The sequence below is a fragment of the Pyrgilauda ruficollis genome, unplaced genomic scaffold (assembly GCF_017590135.1).
Source record: "Pyrgilauda ruficollis isolate IOZ18807 unplaced genomic scaffold, ASM1759013v1 scaffold864, whole genome shotgun sequence".
NCBI classification, from domain to species: domain Eukaryota; kingdom Metazoa; phylum Chordata; class Aves; order Passeriformes; family Passeridae; genus Pyrgilauda; species Pyrgilauda ruficollis.
This window is the reverse complement of record NW_024530644.1, coordinates 2,288-14,047: the sequence shown is the minus strand read 5'-3', so window position 1 is coordinate 14,047 and position 11,760 is coordinate 2,288. Positions and strand designations below refer to the sequence as shown.

The 11,760-nt window shown below is 54.1% G+C and overlaps 2 protein-coding genes across 2 annotated transcripts in view; both read left to right on the top strand.

The window, feature by feature from the left end:
- Window positions 1-423: 423 nt before the first annotated feature.
- Window positions 424-2,528, top strand: LOC121364654 (serine/threonine-protein phosphatase 2A 65 kDa regulatory subunit A alpha isoform-like; the record flags this gene model as incomplete). The annotated part of the gene is made up of 2 exons (XM_041488072.1): window positions 424-621; window positions 2,289-2,528. Coding segments are annotated over 2 exons (423 nt in total), but the record flags the coding sequence as incomplete, so codon positions are not given.
- Window positions 2,529-4,099: 1,571 nt separating this feature from the next.
- The window catches only part of SMG9 (SMG9 nonsense mediated mRNA decay factor), a gene marked incomplete at its 3' end in the record, with an annotated part of 9,473 nt that continues 1,812 nt past the window's right edge, over window positions 4,100-11,760 (top strand). Inside the window, exons 1-8 of the mRNA XM_041488073.1 lie at window positions 4,100-4,258; window positions 4,831-4,902; window positions 4,996-5,236; window positions 6,826-6,923; window positions 7,314-7,426; window positions 8,148-8,259; window positions 9,487-9,582; window positions 9,658-9,743. Of these exons, the coding sequence (XP_041344007.1) occupies window positions 4,169-4,258; window positions 4,831-4,902; window positions 4,996-5,236; window positions 6,826-6,923; window positions 7,314-7,426; window positions 8,148-8,259; window positions 9,487-9,582; window positions 9,658-9,743 (908 nt within the window). The remainder of the gene's footprint in view (window positions 4,259-4,830; window positions 4,903-4,995; window positions 5,237-6,825; window positions 6,924-7,313; window positions 7,427-8,147; window positions 8,260-9,486; window positions 9,583-9,657; window positions 9,744-11,760) is intronic.

The window sequence follows — 11,760 nt, the reverse complement described above, 5'->3', positions numbered from 1 at the left end:
TACTGGGAGGCTTACTGGCTGCTGAGGGTGGGTGGTACTGGTCCGTACTGGTCCATACTGGTTTGCACTTGTCCATACCAGTTCAAACTGGTCCGTACTGGTTTGTACTGATCTATATCGGTTTATAGTGCTTTGTACTGGTCCAAACTGGTTTATACTGGTTATTACTGCTCCATACTGGTCCATACTGGTTTATACTGGTCCTTACTGGTCCGTACCGATTTATATTGGTTTATACTGGTCCATACTGGTCCGGTCCATACTGGTCAGGGCTGGTTTGCACTGGACCGTAGTGGTCCATACTGGTCCATACTGGTCCGTACTGGTTTATACTGGCCCATACTGGTCCGTACTGGTTTATACTGGCCCATACTGGCCCATACTGGTCCATACTGGTTTATACTGGCCCATACTGGCCCATACTGGTCCATACTGGTCCTTACTGGTCCGTACTGGTTCCCCGCAGTGTACGCCATCCGCGAGGCCGCCACCAGTAACCTGCGCAAGCTGGTGGAGCGCTTCGGGCACACCTGGGCGCAGGGCACCATCGTGCCCAAGGTGCTGGCCATGGCCGCCGACCCCAACTACCTGCACCGCATGACCACGCTCTTCTGCATCAACGTGGGTACCTGGGCGCACCTGGGGGCACCTGAGGGGGATAGAACCACACCTGGGTACACCTGGGTAGACCCACAGCACACCTGGGATACACCTGAGGGGGATAGAACCACACCTGGGTACACCTGGGTAGACCCACAGCATACCTGGGCACACCTGGGGACACATCTGGGCACACCTGAGGGGGATAGAACTACACCTGGGCACACCTGGATACACCTGGGCACACCTGGGGGCACACCTGGGGGCACCTGAGTGGGATAGGATCACACCTGTCTCACCTGTATGATCTCACCTGTCTCACCTGTGCAGGTGTTATTCGAGGTGTGTGGCCAGGAGGTGACCACCACGCAGATGCTGCCCACGGCCCTGTGTCTCACCTGTCCCATCTCACCTGTCCATGTCTCACCTCACATCTCACCTGTCTTACCTGTCCCATGTGATGTGTCTCGCCTGTTCATATCACACCTGTCTCACCTCACCTGTCTCACCTGTCCATACCTCACCTGTCTCACGTGTTCTCCCCTTACCTGTCTCACCTGTCCCATCTCACCTGTCCATGTCTCACCTCACATCTCACCTGTCTTACCTGTCCCATGTGATGTGTCTCGCCTGTTCATATCACACCTGTCTCACCTCACCTGTCTCACCTGTCCATACCTCACCTGTCTCACGTGTTCTCTCACCTGTCCATCTCACCTGTCCATCTCACCTGTCCATGTCTCACCTCACATCTCACCTGTCTTACCTGTCCCATGTGATGTGTCTCGCCTGTTCATATCACACCTGTCTCACCTCACCTGTCTCACCTGTCCATACCTCACCTGTCTCACGTGTTCTCCCCTTACCTGTCTCACCTGTCCCATCTCACCTGTCCATGTCTCGCCTGTCTCACCTGTCCATCTCTCCTGTCCATGTCTCACCTCACATCTCACCTGTCTCACCTGTCTGGTCTCACCTGTCCATGTCTCGCCTGTCTCACCTGTCCATCTCTCCTGTCCATGTCTCACCTCACATCTCACCTGTCTTACCTGTCCCATGTGATGTGTCTCGCCTGTTCATATCACCCCTGTCTCACCTGTATGATCTCACCTGTCTCACCTGTCTGGTCTCACCTGTCCATGTCTCGCCTGTCTCACCTGTCCATCTCTCCTGTCCATGTCTCACCTCACATCTCACCTGTCTTACCTGTCCCATGTGATGTGTCTCGCCTGTTCATATCACCCCTGTCTCACCTGTATGATCTCACCTGTCTCACCTGTCTGGTCTCACCTGTCCATGTCTCGCCTGTCTCACCTGTCCATCTCTCCTGTCCATGTCTCACCTCACATCTCACCTGTCTTACCTGTCCCATGTGATGTGTCTCGCCTGTTCATATCACCCCTGTCTCACCTGTATGATCTCACTTGTCTCACCTGTGCAGGTGTTATCCGAGGTGTGTGGCCAGGAGGTGACCACCACGCAGATGCTGCCCACGGCCCTGTGTCTCACCTGTCCCATCTCACCTGTCCATGTCACACCTGTCTCACATGTCTGATCTCACCTGTCCATACCTCACCTCTCACCTGTTCCATCTCACCTGTCTATACCTCACCTCTCACCTGTCCCATCTCACCTGTCCATGTCACACCTGTCTCACCTGTATGATCTCACCTGTCTCACCTGCGCAGGTGCTGTCGGAGGTGTGTGGCCAGGAGGTGACCACCACGCAGATGCTGCCCACCGTGCTGCGCATGGCCGCCGACGCCGTGGCCAACGTTCGCTTCAACGTGGCCAAGTCCCTGCAGCGCATCGGGCCCATCCTGGACAGCGGGTACTGGTCATACTGGCTTATACTGGTTTGGGCTGGGAGCACTGGTTTGGACTGGTTTATACTGGTTTGGAGTGGGTTATAATGGTTTGGGCTGGTTTTGTTGGGTTATATTGGGTTATGATGGTTTATACTGGTTATACTGGCTTATACTGGTTTGGAGTGGTTTGGAGTGGGAGCACTGGTTTGGAGTGGTTTATAGTGGTTATACTGGGTTATAATGGTTTATACTGGTTATACTGGGAGTACTGGTTATACTGGTGTGGGGTGCAGTGCACCGGGCCCATCCTGGACAGCGGGTACTGGTTATACTGGTTTGGACTGGTTTAGTTCCCACACCTGTCTGTCTCACTCGTCTCCCCTGTGCATGTGTCAATGTCTCACCTGTCCTTACCTCACCTGTCTCACCTGTTGGGTCTCGCGTGTCCCTCACCTGTCCATGTCTCACCTGTCCATCCCTCACCTGTCTGTGTCTCACCTGTCCCACCTCTCACCTGTCTCACCTGTGTCTCACTGGTCTGTTATCTCACCTGTTCCTCACCTGCTTCACCTGTCCATACCTCCCATCTCACTTGTCCCTCACCTGTCTCACCTATCCCTTACCTGTCTCTCACCTGTCCATCTCTCACCTGTGCCTCACCTGTCCATATCTCCCATCTCACCTGTCCCTGTCCCACCTGTCTTACTTGTCCCGCCGTTAATAAAAACCACAACGAGGCTTCGGTGTCGTTTTTTTCTTTGGGTGGGGGGGGAGGGTCAAGCGGTGCGAGACTTTAATTAAAATTTTTCAAAAAAATTAAAAAATTTAATTTAATCGGATTTTTAATTTAAAAGCGCGCTGGCGCTTTAAATACAAGCCACGCCCCTTTCGCGCGCGCGCAGAGACGCGGGTGTCACGCCCACTTATGCGCGCATGCGCGCTGCTCTCTGAGACAGGCCACGCCCCTTACAGCGCAGTAAGTCACAAACCACGCCTCTTGCAGCTCCGCGCATGCGCTCAGCGTTTCCGGCAGGCCACGCCCCCTCCCCCTCAGGCCGCGCGCGGGCGGGAGGAGCGGGAAAGGAACCGGAAGCGGCCTCAGGAGCCCTCAGGGGCTCGGGGAGCGCCGGGAGCCCCCACACCTGGGGACATCTGGGGGGCACCTGGGCACACCTGGGAAACACCTGGGGCACACCTCAGGATACCTGGGGGCACCTGGGGGGACCTGGGGACACACCTGGGGACAGCTGGCATACACCTGGGGGGCACCTGGGGGGACTTGGGACACACCTGGAGATACCTGGGACAAACCTGGGCACACCTGGGGACACCTGGGAGGATGTGGGATACACCTGGGGGGGACCTGGAGGTACCTGGGGACACCTGGGGACACCTGGGGGGAATGTGGGGAGATGTGAGACACACCTGGGACACACCTGGGCCACACCTGGGCCACACCTGGGCACACCTGTGGGGACAAAGAGGGGACACCGAGGGACTTACACACCTGGGCCACACCCCCCAGGTGCCCCCAGGTGTGTCTCAGGTGCCCCCAGGTGTGTCCCAGGTGCCCCCAGGTAACGCCTCTCTCCCCTCCCCCGCAGTGCTGGCGCTGGCCTGACCCCCCCGGACCCCCCCGCATGTGACCGGCGCTGTGACCACCCCTCCCCCACCCCCGGACGGTTCCCGAACCTCTCCGGGAGCCCCTCAGGAGCCTCCGGGCCGTCGCCGGGAGCCGCCCGGGGCCCGGAGCCGCCGCCATGTCGGACTCCGGGCAGAGCCCCGCCCCCGGCGCGCGGCGCCGCTGCTGGAACCGAGAGAAGGAAACGGAGGGAGGCGGAGAGAGGAGGGTGGGCGGGGCTAAGGGGTGACGGCGGGAGGGGCTTGGGGTTGATTGACAGCGGTTGTGTGGGGATGGGAGTGGAGGTGGGGCGGGGCTTGGGGTTGATTGACAGCGGTTGTGTGGGGAGGGTTAGTGGTGGTGGGGCGGGGCTTGCGGTTGATTGACAGCGGTTGTGAGGGGATGGGAGTGGTGGTGGGGTGGGGTTTGAGAATGATTGACAGTTGTGGGAGTGGTGTTGGGGCGGGGCTGGTGGTAGGAGGGGCTAATGTGGGAGAGGGCGGGGCTTGAGCATGATTGACAGCAGTTTGCAGTGGAGTGAGGCGTGGCTTGGGAGTGATTGACAGGTGTACATGGCCTGGCTATGCATGGGGGCGTGGCTTGGGAATGATTGACATCTGCTACAGAGGGCGTGGTGGAAGGTGGGGGCGTGGCTTTTTAAGGGTGTGGCAGTTGTGGGCGTGGCCAAGAGCCATATAATAACCAATGAGATGTCTGGAAAGGGGCGGGGACTATACTGGGTGGGCGTGGCTTTCTGTGAATGTGGTGGGTGTGGCCTCACTGACCTCGCCCCGCCCACAGGAGCAGGGGGAGGAGCCAGCGGGGCCCCTGCAGAAGACGCCAATCATCCTGGCCAAGCCCCCGGCCGAGCGGGTGAGCCTGGGGGGCGTGGCCACCAACCAAAGGGGCGTGACCCTTCCCACTCGTTGTGGCTACGCCCCATGACGTCATTTCCCTCCCCCCCAGCAGCCGCCTCCTGCTGCCCCCAAGGCGGGGCCGGCGCAAGCCCCGCCCCCTCCCGCTCCAGCCCCGCCCATCGTGCTGATGAAAGCACGTGGGGAGGAGGGGCGGGGAGGGGGCGGGGCCTCGGTGGCAGCGGGGGAGGGGCCGGCGCAGGCCCCGCCCACCGAGAGGGAGGGGCCACGCCCCACCCAGCCTGTCTATCAACTGCACAGCCGCGGATTGGCCCCGCCCGCCGCGCTGGACCGTGAGTGGGCGGGGCTTAAATGGGCTCGGGGAGTGGGAGGAGCTAAAATGGGCGGGGCTTATTGAGGGGCGGGGCTAAATTGCAATAATTAAGGGACTTGGGTGGAGATCGGGTGCTTTGGGGTGGGTGTGGCTGATGTGGGCGTGGCCTCTATGGGTGTGGTCATTGTGGGCGGAGCTAGATTATGATTGGCTGGTGACAAGGGGCGGGGTTTGGCTGGTGGGTGTGGCCATGATTGGGTGTGCTCACTGTGGGCGTGGTCATTGATTGCAGGTGGGGCTAAGGTATGAAAATGATGGGAAAAGGGGCGTGGTTTAATCTGGGGGCGTGGCCATAACTGGGTGTGGTCGCTGTGGGCATGGCCAATTTGTGGGTGGGGCCAAAGTATTGAAATAAAGGGGCGTGGTTTAAGCTGGGTGTGTCCCTCGGATGGGCGTGGTCACAGTGGGCGCATACCGGTCCATACTGGTCCATACCGGTCCATACTGGTCCGTACTGGTCCATACCGGTCCGTACTGGTCCATACTGGTCCATACTGGTCCCGCAGCTCCTTCGTGTTCCGGCCGCAGCCGCCGGAGCTGCGCGAGCGCGGGGGGGCCCAGACCGGCGGCATCGACCTGTTCGTCACGCAGGAGCGCGTGCTCTTCCTGGACACCCAGGTAATTAACGCTAATTAACGCTAATTAACCCTCACCACCGCTAATTACCGCCCTGCTGTCCTTAACCGGCCAGTGTGGGTCGCTGTGGGCATGGCCAATTTGTGGGTGGGGCTAAAGTATTAAAATAAAGGGGATCGGCTTGGGGAAATGGGCGTGGTTTAAGCTGGGTGTGTCCCTCGGATGGGCGTGGTCACAGTGGGCGTGGCCAGAGCTAGTGGGCGTGGCTCAAGGATTCAAGTCACTCCTATTGAGCGTTAAAATGTCAACTGCACAGCCGCGGATTGGCCCCGCCCGCCGCGCTGGACCGTGAGTGGGCGGGGCTTAAATGGGCTCGGGGAGTGGGAGGAGCTAAAATGGGCGGGGCTTATTGAGGGGCGGGGCTAAATTGCAATAATTAAGGGACTTGGGTGGAGATCGGGTGCTTTGGGGTGGGTGTGGCTGATGTGGGCGTGGCCTCTATGGGTGTGGTCATTGTGGGCAGAGCTAGATTATGATTGGCTGGTGACAAGGGGCGGGGTTTGGCTGGTGGGTGTGGCCATGATTGGGTGTGCTCACTGTGGGCGTGGTCATTGATTGTAGGTCAGGCTAAGGTATGAAAATGATGGGAAAAGGGGCGTGGTTTAATCTGGGGGCGTGGCCATAACTGGGTGTGGTCGCTGTGGGCATGGCCAATTTGTGGGTGGGGCCAAAGTATTGAAATAAAGGGGCGTGGTTTAAGCTGGGTGTGTCCCTCGGATGGGCGTGGTCACAGTGGGCGTGGCCAGAGCTAGTGGGCGTGGCTCAAGGATTCAAGTCACTCCTATTGAGCGTTAAAATGGGCGGAGTTTCCGGGGGGGCGTGGCCACCGCGGTATCCCCAAACCTGGGCGGGGTTTGGCTGCCGGGTGGGCGTGTCCCCGAAGTGGGCGTGTCCCCCTGGCCCCGCCCCCAGCGGCGCAGGCGCAGGCGCGGCTGGCGGCGCCCGAGAAGATGAAGAGCAGCATCAAACTGGTGGACGAGCAGATGAACTGGTGCGACAGCGCCCTCGAGGTGGGCGGGGCTTCCCGCTTAATGAAGTGGGCGGGGCTTAAGAGCCTCCCAGTGACTCGCATTTTGGGATGGGGTGGGGCTAGGGCTGAGGGGGCGGAGCTTAGGAGCCGCCTAGTGAATCCCAGTTGCTATTGGATGGGTTAGGGGTGGGGCTTAATGGGGTGGGCGGGGCCAGGTTGCTCCCAGTGACTCCCAGTTCCTATTGGACGCACTGGGACGGAGCTTAGCAGAGTGGGCGGAGCTTAAGAGCCTCCCAGTGACTCCCAGTTGCTCCCATTTGCTACTGGATGTGCCAGGGGCGGGGCTTAGTGGGTTGGGCGTGGCTCTGGCTGGGTGGGCGTGGCCGGGGGCGTGGCCAGGCCCCTCCCAGTGACTCCCAGTCGCTCCCAGTTCCTGCTGGAGCAGACGGACGTGCTGGTGGTGGGAGCGCTGGGGCTGCAGGGCACCGGGAAATCCACGGTGATGTCACTGCTGGCCGGGAACCAGCCCGAGGAGGACCCGCGGTACTGGGGGGGACTGGGAGGGACTGGGAAAGGGTTAAAGGGGGATTTGGGGTTTCTGGTTTGTACTGGTTTCGGGGTTGGGGTTACTGGGAGGGACTGGGAAAGGGTTAAAGGGGGATTTGGGGTTTCTGGTTTGTACTGGTTTCGGGGTTGGGGTTACTGGGAGGGACTGGGAAAGGGTTAAAGGGGGATTTGGGGTTTCTGGTTTGTACTGGTTTCGGGGTTGGGGTTACTGGGAGGGACTGGGAAAGGGTTAAAGGGGGATTTGGGGTTTCTGGTTTGTACTGGTTTCGGGGTTGGGGTTACTGGGAGGGACTGGGAAAGGGTTAAAGGGGGATTTGGGGTTTCTGGTTTGTACTGGTTTCGGGGTTGGGGTTACTGGGAGGGACTGGGAGGGGGTTGGGTGTTACTGGTCCATACCGGTCTATACCAGTTTATACTGGTTTATAGTGGTCCATACTGGTTTATATCAGCCCATACTGGTTTATACTGGTTTATAGTGGTCCTTATCACTCTGTACCAGTCCATACTGATTTATACTGGTCCATACTGGCTTATACTGGTTTATATCAGTCCATACCACTCTTTACTGGTTTATACTGGTCCGTACCGGTCCATACCGGTCCATACCGGTCCATACTGGTCCATACCGGTCCATACTGGTCCGTACTGGTCCATACCGGTCCGTACTGGTCCATACTGGTCCATACTGGTCCCGCAGCTCCTTCGTGTTCCGGCCGCAGCCGCCGGAGCTGCGCGAGCGCGGGGGGGCCCAGACCGGCGGCATCGACCTGTTCGTCACGCAGGAGCGCGTGCTCTTCCTGGACACACAGGTAATTACCGCTAATTAACGCTAATTAACCCTCAGCAGCGCTAATTACCGCCCTGCTGTCCTTATCCAGCCGGTGCCCGGCTTTAATCGCCATTAATTAGTGTTAATGAGCACGGAAATGCTGGTGGTTAGTGAAAAAATTAGCCTGAAAGTTGATTAATTGCCCTTAATTGGCTTTAATTAGTCCACTAATAGCATTAATTATCCGAGAAATACCTTAAAGCTAGCTTAATTGCCCTTAATTACCTTCAATTATTCCAGTAATAGCATTAATTATCCAATAAATGCCTTAAAATTAGCTTAATTGCCCTTAATTAACTTTAATTTGGAGTTTAAAGATTTAGTTACCCTAATTACCATGATTACCCCAATTATAATCAGCCCAATTATCATAATTACCCCAATTACTGTGATTATCCTAATTATTGTAGCTACCTAATTAGTATAATTACTTTAATTGCCCCAATTATAGTTGCCCCAATAACTGTAACTAGCCTAATTACCATAATCATCCTAATTACCGCAATCATCCTAATTGCCATAATTATCCTGATTACCGTAATTACCCTAATTACCGTAATTACCCCAATTTTAATTATCCCAGTTACTGCAATTATCCTAATTGCCGTAATTACCCTAATTACCCCAATTTTAATTGCCCCAATTACCGTAATTACTCCCATTTTCATAATTACCCTAATTATAATTCCTCTAATTACTCTAATCACTATAATTACTATAATTACTCCAGTGATAATTCCCCCAATTACTCTATTTACTCTGATTAATTACCATGATCATCCTAATTACCGTAATTACCCTAATTACTATAATAATCCCAATTACCGTAATTACTCCAATTACCGTAATTACCCCAATTTTAACTGCTCCAATTACCTTAATTACACCCATCACCGTAATTTCCCTAATTATAATTCCCCTAATTACTCTAATTACCATCATTCCCCAATGATAATTCCCCTAATTACTCTAATTACCATCATTCCCCAATGATAATTCCCCTAATTACCCTAATTACTCTAATTACCATAACTCCCCCAATAATTCCCTTAATTATCCTAATTACTCTAATTAACTACCATAATTCCCCCGATGATAATTCCCTTAATTACCCTAATTACCGCCATTAATTACCCCAACCACCCTCATTACCCCCCCGCTGTGGGCGTGGCCTCCCCGACCCCGCCCCTTTTGGCCACGCCCCCAGCCCATCCTTAGCCCCGCCCACCTGGATCACCTGATCAACAACGACCGGAAGCTTCCGCCCGAGTTCGCGCTGCCCCACGCCTACGTGGAGACCCAGGTGGGGGCGTGGCCGGGGCACGCTAATGAGGGAGGGCGGGGCTATGCAAATGAGATGCTAACGAGCGCGGTGCAGTCGCTGCAGATCGCCGCCTTCCTGTTCACGGTGTGCCACGTGGTGCTGCTGGTGCAGGACTGGTTCACCGACCTGGGGCTCTACAGGTGGGTGCCGAAGGGATGGAAACGGGTCAGAATGGCCCAAAAATGGCCCCAAAATGGCCCAAAAATGGCCCCAAAATGGCCCAAAAATGAGCCTAAGAATGGCACAAAAGTGACACAAAAATGACCCAAAAATGGCCCCAAAGTGACCCAAAAATGATATGAAATCTGTGCCACGTGGTGCTGCTGGTGCAGGACTGGTTCACCGACCTGGGGCTCTACAGGTGGGTGCCAGAGGGATGGAAATGGGTCAGAATGGCCCCAAAATGAGCCTAAAAATGGCCCAAAAATGGCCCAAAAATGAGCCTAAAAATGGCACAAAAGTGACACAAAATGAGCCTAAAAATGGCCCAAAATTAGCCAAAAATGAGCCAAAAATGGCCACAAAATGAGCCTAAAAATGACAGAAAAATTACATGGAAATGGGTCAGAAATGCCCCAAAAATGGCACAAAAGTGACCCAAAAATGAGCCAAAAATGGCCCCAAAATGAGCCTAAAAATGGCACAAAAATGACACGGAAATGGATCAGAAATGGCCCAAAAATGGCCCCAAAATGAGCCTAAAAATGGCCCAAAAGTGACCCAAAAATGAGCCAAAAATGGCCCCAAAATGAGCCTAAAAATGACAGAAAAATGACACGGAAATGGATCAGAAATGGCCCAAAAATGGCACAAAAGTGAGCCAAAAATGGCCTCAAAATAGCCTAAAAATGGCACAAAAGTGACACAAAAATGGCCCCAAAATTAGCCTAAAAATGGCACAAAAATGACACAAAAGTGACCCAAAAATAGCCTAAAAATGGCCCCAAAATGAGCCTAAAAATGGCCCCAAAGGGACCCAAAAATGATATGAAATCTGTGCCACGTGGTGCTGCTGGTGCAGGACTGGTTCACCGACCTGGGGCTCTACAGGTGGGTGCCAGAGGGATGGAAACGGGTCAGAAATGAGCCAAAGTGACCCAAAAATTAGCCTAAAAATGGCACAAAAATGGCACCAAAATGGCCCCAACATTAGCCTAAAAATGGCCCAAAAATGAGCCAAAAATAGCACCAAAATTAGCCAAAAATGGCCCCAAAGTGAGACAAAAATGGCACCAAAATTAGCCTAAAAATGACAGAAAAATGACATGGAAATGGGTCAAAATGGCCCAAAAATGGCCCAAAAATGAGCCCAAAAATGGCACAAAAGTGAGACAAAAATGACCCAAAAATAGCCTAAAAATGGCCCCAAAAATAGCCTAAAAATGGCGCAAAAGTGACCCAAAATTATCCTAAAAGTGACCCAAAAATGGCCCCAAAGTGATCCTAAAAATGGCACAAAAGTGACCCAAAAATGGCCCAAAAAATTAGCCTAAAAATGATCCAAAAGTGAGCCAAAAATAGCCCCAAAATTAGCCTAAAAATGGCACCAAAGTGACCCAAAAATGAGCCAAAAATGGCACAAAAGTGATCCTAAAAATGGCCCAAAAATGAGCCAAAAATGGCAAAAAATTGACCTGAAAGTGACCCAAAACCCCCCAATAACTGCCCCAACCCCCCAGAACATAGCCCCAAAATTAGCCTAAAAATGGCACCAAAGTGACCCAAAAATGAGCCAAAAATGGCACAAAAGTGATCCTAAAAATGGCCCAAAAATGAGCCAAAAATGGCAAAAAATTGACCTGAAAGTGACCCAAACCCCCCCAATAACTGCCCCAACCCCCCAGAACTGCCCCAAATGATATGAAATCTGTGCCACGTGGTGCTGCTGGTGCAGGACTGGTTCACCGACCTGGGGCTCTACAGGTGGGTGCTAAAGAGGGGCAGAAATGGGTCAGAATGGCCCAAAAATGAGCCTAAAAATGGCCCCAAAATGAGCCTAAAAATGGCCCAAAAATGAGCCAAAAACGAGCCAAAAATAGCCCCAAAATTAGCCTAAAAATGACACGGAAATGGGTCAGAAATGGCCCAAAAATGGCACAAAAGTGAGCCAAAAATGGCCTCAAAATAGCCTAAAAATGGCACAAAAGTGACACAAAA